The 7,015-nt window shown below is 40.2% G+C and overlaps 1 protein-coding gene across 1 annotated transcript; it reads right to left on the bottom strand.

Annotated features, from left to right (window-relative positions):
* Positions 1-930: 930 nt before the first annotated feature.
* Positions 931-3,873, bottom strand: hoxc10a (homeobox C10a). The gene is made up of 2 exons (XM_062427340.1): positions 3,124-3,873; positions 931-1,208 (listed from the first exon to the last, which is right to left on the bottom strand). Exons 1-2 carry the CDS (start codon positions 3,806-3,808, stop codon positions 931-933), a joined length of 963 nt encoding a protein of 320 aa, XP_062283324.1. The 5' UTR covers positions 3,809-3,873.
* Positions 3,874-7,015: the final 3,142 nt, after the last annotated feature.

Genomic DNA, 7,015 nt, shown 5'->3' with positions numbered 1-7,015 from the left:
ACACCTTTAAACGCATCTTTACTGCTGCAGCACATTATATTTGCAGATCATAAAATCCACCCCCAACGCTTTCCAGGGCGAAACTGACATTAGAATTTTATGACCTTGACTTACTGTGGTCACCTGGATAATATTTAAATCAACGTTATGGTCTCTCACTTCTATTAAAACTGCCATGATCTCCTTCTCTCATCCGCAGTGTCTCTCCCTCCCTCTCATTTTCACCACTATGCCAGGGGAAGGACAAAGTTGGTAATACCTTTCCGTTTCCTCCTTCCTTTTGTTGTTTTGAAATAGCTTAATATAGTCTTGTGCATGCACATTACACAGCACGGATATGCCACAGCATCAGACACAAACTGCATAAGTGGCAAAACATTCATTATAGCTCAGGAAAGTGAAACTGTTTACATGCCAAAAGTTATTCATGGAGTGCTTTAAGACTGCCCTCTCCTCTCTGCAATAGTTTCATTCATGTTATAGTATAATTATCATTGCAAGGTAATTGCATCTCACTGTTCCAATGCTGCTGCAAGTGTTCACCTGGAACCCAAGTCAAATCTGCAGGTTGCAGCGTTTCAGAGTTGTAATAGGAAGGCACGCCGTGTGTGTGTGTGTGTGTGTGTGTGTGTGTGTGTGTGTGTGTGTGTGTGTGTGTGTGTGTGTGTGTGTGTGTGTGTGTGTGTGTGTGTACATAAAAACAAATTTGATAAATTAGAATTGAATGAATTATATGGTGACACATGCATTTCTTTCTTGTCATGACATTTATATGTGTGTGTGTGTGTGTGTGTGTGTGTGTGTGTGTGTGTGTGTGTGTGTGTGTGTGTGTGTGTGTGTGTGTGTGTTTGTCTGTTTGTGTGTGTGTGTGTGTGTGTGTGTGTGTGTGTGTGTGTGTGTGTGTGTGTGTGTGTATGTTTAAAAATCTCTTCAGGAGTAGTTGTAAACTGCACTGTGCTCCCTTTCGCGGCTCTCCCTGTTGAGCTTCTTGAGCTTCATGCGTCTGTTTTGGAACCAGATCTTGACCTGTCTGTCGGTCAGGTTGATACTCCGGCTGATCTCCAGGCGGCGCTCCCGAGACAGATACATGTTGAACAAGAACTCCTTCTCCAGCTCCAGCGTCTGGTGCTTTGTGTAGGGACAGCGCTTCTTCCTTCCACTCTTGGCTTTTAACCAGCTTCCCGTCGTCTTTTCCGCGGATAAATCATCTACCGGAGGAAGAGAAATACAACAATGAGCAACCATGAGCAAATCCGGACAGTAATTGCGCAGAGATCAAATGTAGCTTCACAACCTCCATCACTACAATGGATGCTATAGACTGTACACGCCCATGTATCAAATGCATATTCAATACTGCGCATCTGCATCAAAATGAATAGTTCAGAAGAATAACTTTACCTGGGTGGACTCTTCGTGGCTCTCTCTTGAACAAAATGAACAGAGCCAAACATCCCACCTTTTGCTACAACTCCTACTGGTGGCAAATTGCTTTTGTAATGTACAGCTATAACTAGATCCAATCAAACTAGCGTGTGCAAGCACTTCTTTTGTCTATGTTGGGCCTCAAACTCCCATAAAATTTTATTACATTTGCACACAGGAGCCAAATGATTTTTTTGGAGGTTCATCCCAAAACAAAAGGAAGTCTCTGTAGCGTAATACCAGAAAATAATAATAGAAAGACAAAGAAACAAGGCATGTCGGCGGTAGGAAGGAAAATCACAATGCTGCACATTCAGTTAATTCCTTGATTAGGTTGTGGACTCCAGGGAATAACACACAACACACAACAGGCACAACACACACACACTTACAGTAATAATTACCCTAATGTGAACGCTCAGTGTGTGGCCCACATTTAATCATTACCAAAACATTTAATTCAGTAATATGGGATTAACAGGACACACACACACACACACACACACACACACACACACACACACACACACACACACACACACACACACACACACACACACACACACACACACACACACACACACACACACACAAAATCCGTCCTATATCCTTCAATTAAATTAAAATAAAATAAAAGGAGCATATTGGTCGTCATGTATGAATCTATTACCATAAATAACATTAGTTAATTTAAAAAATTGCACAGGGGTACAAATTAACACCAATTCTATGTATTATTATTGGAGCAATAGTATAGTAACAATAACAATAACAATAACAATAACAATAACAATAACAATTACAATAACAATAACAATAATAATAGTTTTAAAAAGTAGCTATAATCCGTTCGCCAAAGTCAAATGTATTTAAACAGTTATTTGTCATACATAACCGTGGTTTTGTAAAACGGAAAAAGACATTCAGTTCGTCTTCATCAAGCATCTTCACTACTAGCAAAAAAGCACAAAATCTGCGCAAACGTGGATCTTCACTTAAAATAATTATGTTGTAAAATTGTAAAGTTGAATAATCGTTTCGTCGACGCAGAAAAGTGTAAATGTATTTACGACAAATCTTCCACAGAAATAACACTGATAAATGTTCCCTAAGGTGTTTTGTAGTGAGCCAGGGCAATATGACAAAAGCTTTTCAACTGTAGAATTTTATCTTGGCTTAATACCAGAATATTGGTGGTGTAAAACGGTGTTGTTAAAAATGGTCACGTCTCACAACGTAAATGACCCATGTAAGAGAGAGAAAGTGAGAGAGAGGCGTGTGTGTATTCATGTGCGTGTTTGTGTGTGTGTCAGCGTGTTTATTTCAATGATAACTGCCCATCTCACGTTCTCACATTAATGGAAAGGTGTTAAATGCCACGGGCACCATAACCCCCGCTAGGCGAGGCTGTCAAATGCCCATATAGCCCATATGACTGCTATCAAACACACAGGTCTGCATTAATGGGCCACCACACACCTTCACATGCACGCACAGCACTGAGAGATGGGATGCACGTGAGGAATAATTTAGTAAAACTGTCTACAAATTATCTGTGTGTTTGTTTTATATGTAGGAATGTGTAGACTAATGTATGTGTGCATGTGTGTGTATCAGGGAGGAGGAGGGAAGGGGGGGGGGGGGGGGTGTTGTATAGTAGTAGTCTACCTTTTAATTCCCCGTCCGAGTTATCTGAACAGCTGTCAGTCTTGGCCTTTTCTTCCTTCCTGCTCTGACTCTCATCTGCCTTTAAAACCTCACTCGCTGTCTGCTGTGTCGATTTGCTGCAACTTATTGTCGATTCTGCTGCTGATTCAACAGATGTCGCCAAGTGGGTCAGAGAAAAGCCGGAGGGGAACTGCTGGTCGTCTTGCTGCGGCCTCTCTCCGTTGTACACCTGGAAACAGCCGCTGGACGAGGCGGCAGTTTGCTCAGGCCGGCAGCTATTGTCCCCGAGCCGGATGTAAGTGGCCGACTCTGTTGTCTGTTTTCCCTTATTGCTGTCATCCTGATAGAGGCAACAAAACGCCTCCTCTTTGACGTTGCCCGCTGGAAACGAGCAGGGTTGTAAACACTGGGCAACAGGTTGTTCGTCTCTACTGGTTTTGGAGCCTGGGGTCCATGTGGCCAGCTGTGTTGACAGGTAGGGCGCATCCTGGAAGCCGCTGGGCGGCTCACCGCCCGGAGGAACCTCGTCTCTTTTGGAGAGTGAAGATGGTCCAACCTTCCCAATGTTTCTCATCACTGAATATCCGTACTCTGCAGCTGTGTGGATGTACATTCCGGGGTTGCTGGAATAACCCTCACCCCTGAAGGAAGATGATCCTCCCATTAAGGAATCCATCAGGAAGTTACCCGGCACTATGTTATTCGGACATGACATTTTTTGCTTTTGGCACCACAGTTGCTAGTCTGAACTACGGGATTTCTCCAGGAGAATAAGGACAGTAGGATGCTGACATCTTTTGGAGGGGGGTGCAAAAATATCAGTAACATAATTATGGATGCTGGGAGACATGTCATGTGATTTTCAGACCAATAGCGGCGTGGAAGTGGCCTTGATGCTCCAGACTGGTGTGACGTCAGCGCGGTCAAGTTGGAGAACCTGAAGGGTTTTTGGTGGAGCAAGAGCGCCACCTAGCGACCATTTACTGGTCAGGACAGCAGGCCCACTTCAGGAGGAACAAAGGACGGCTGCTGCTGCAGGGATTTTTAAGGCACTTTCTACGTGGCTTTTGAGAATTGAAATTCTTTTTAAGTTCAAAACTTCAGATGGTTTAACAGACAATTACATCTGACATTGTGTGATCACCCTGCCGCCCTGGCGACAGTGTTGTTGAGATGAATCCATCGATGGTTTGTCTTAAAAACAGAGTGCATTTTGTGTACCTTCTTTTTTGTTTGTTTTCAACGATTTGCCACCGATTTAGCAAGGTAAGCTTTACGCAGGAGTTTTATTCAAAGACAGATTTGCAAAAATAGGAATGAATCTTTTAAACTGTCTTTAAACATAAGAATGAGTCAAATTGCGGACTAGACTATCACCTCCTGATGTTGTGAAGTAGCTTTAAAAGCCTAAAAATTACATGCTCGCTTTTGCATTTTGCCTGCTACATTTAAGATGTGATATATTCTTCCTTTTATAGAATTAGAGTAACATATTCCATGCATTAATACTTTACCTCGGCCTGCTCTTTTAGTCTTTTTATTCTTTATTGTTTGAATTCGTATTCCCATTACTTTACTACTCTTACAGATTAACACCATTCATTAGATCTTTTCGTATTAGTTAACATTAACTGTGTTGGGCTGGTTCACTTTTTGAAATGTGCTACATAATATTGACTAGACGGTAGAATTTGTACGCCAGTGTATGTTGATCCTATACGAATATTTATTATTTTTGTGTAAAAGGAAACTAAACTCGTACAGAATCAGACGAAAATGTATTGTTTTTTCCTTTTTGCTGCTGACACAAAACGTCGTAGAGCTTAATAAATAATTAAATTCACACCTGAGCTATTGTTATATTATTTTCAGGTTCTGTCTTGTTGCTTCACGTTTGGTTTTAATATGTTATAGATCTGAAATTAGCGATCTTACTGACGTTTTGTTACTGTTTTTATTTTCTGACTATAGGTGTGGGCCATAACACCTTTTATGTGAATTAAGCATGGCTCTCTCATAAAAATGAACGCTGAGCTTTGCACGAAATAACGCACAGAGGCGATGAAGTTGATGAGTCTCAATTGTCCGTCTGTCCTCAAAATTATTCATATATATATACAGTTTTGTTTTTTTATTTTGTTTTGTTTTTTGCCAACATTAGTGTAAATTTAAATTTGTCCCTTCCACTGAAAACTAAATAACTTAGTGTCGGCTTTGACACAATACAACTCGAGCGTCAGCAGGCCATGTAAACAAATACTGTGCTTCATCCCCAAATCTTTTGATATTTATAAAGAAGTATTGCGAAACATGTTTTTTGACTACATTTGTCGTAAATAAGTATTTTCAAATTGAGTTGGAATACATGTTATTTAAAAAGCACGAGGACACTAACGTTATTGTGTATCTCATACTTCATGGACAGAATTAAAATGTTTAAAAATTGTGTTGAATGAAACTGTAAGCTCTTCGTGTTTTTGTGAATTCATTGTTACAACGAGGTTACCTCCGCACGCACGTCGCATTTATTTTCTCTCTTTCTGTGTTATGTTAAGTTAAAAGCCTCGTTTTCGTATATATCGTATATATGGTGTGTTGTGTATTACATTGTGTAGGCCTGTGTTTCTTGTGTTTGTTTCAGTGTTAAGGACATTTATCAAGACCAAACAAACCGACAGTTTCTCTAAAGAATACAAATACAACACATCTGCTGCTGAAGCGGCAGAGGCGCCTGATACTGTTTCAAAATTAAAGTGTTAAATGTAAAGTGACTTGAATTAAGACGAACACTAGTTGGTTTCATTCATATACACACACACACACACACACACACACACACACACACACACACACACACACACACACACACACACACACACACACACACACACACACACACACACACACACACACACACACATATATATACATATATATATTTTAAAAAACATAATAGAAATGATGTTATATCTTTATTATCTAAGATGTGTAATTTCTACAATTTCCTATTTAAATCAAAAACCCACATTTACACAAACACACAAACACAAAGCCACAAGCTTTTCAGTGTGGCTGCAGTGATGCAACATGTCGAGTGCTTCAGGATGACCGCAAAACTGTGCCGCACTGTTCTCTTAAAATAATTGGATTGTCTTGAGCAGAATTGGGTCTGTTTTCTAGCTCAGCAACAGATATCTAACAGGCATTTAAACATTTCAAAAGTCCTCCTTGCAGACTATGAAGGAATGCATTAAACCAGTTTAAACTGTTCGTTGAATCATTAACCACAACTATGTGGGCGTGCTCGTGTGAGGCGTGTACGCGCGACTCTCTGTCTGCCTGTGTGTGTCCAGTTCAGAATCATTTTCAAAGGCAAGGGCAAGATATCTTTTCAATGCATGTCTTTGAATATTTCTTTGTGTTTGTCTGTGAGCAGTAATTATTCAAGGTGATACTGAAATCTTTGCTTGGCTGTGATACTGACAATGAGTGAAATAAATATTGAAAATAACTGATAATCGATGTCTCTGTGGTTCTTCTCCAGTTCTCACATATTTATGAACAAATTGTGGCCTGCCACAGCTGCAGACCGTTGATGTTGGACGGAGCTTGCCTCTTCAGTTTTTGTGATTTTTATATTAACTGAACGATAACATGGTCTCATATGTGTACAGAACATCTTGGGCTCATGAAACACTCAGAAAACTCATAATATAGCCTAAACTATAAACTGGCATGCGCCAGTACTCTAAAAGTTTTATGTGGCTCCTGAAAAATGTACATTTTGAAGAACAAAGTGTTTCACCCAAGAACAGGAAAATACTGGAATAAAAAGGATAATTAACGATATTATTTTCACACTCCATCTTTAATCCACGCACACACACACATACACGCTGCATCATGTAGAGAGTAGAGACAC

This window comes from Scomber scombrus, chromosome 10, assembly GCF_963691925.1.
Source record: "Scomber scombrus chromosome 10, fScoSco1.1, whole genome shotgun sequence".
Taxonomy (NCBI): Eukaryota; Metazoa; Chordata; class Actinopteri; order Scombriformes; family Scombridae; genus Scomber; species Scomber scombrus.
The sequence above is the reverse complement of the archived record's forward strand: the minus strand, read 5'-3'. Positions and strand labels throughout refer to the sequence as shown.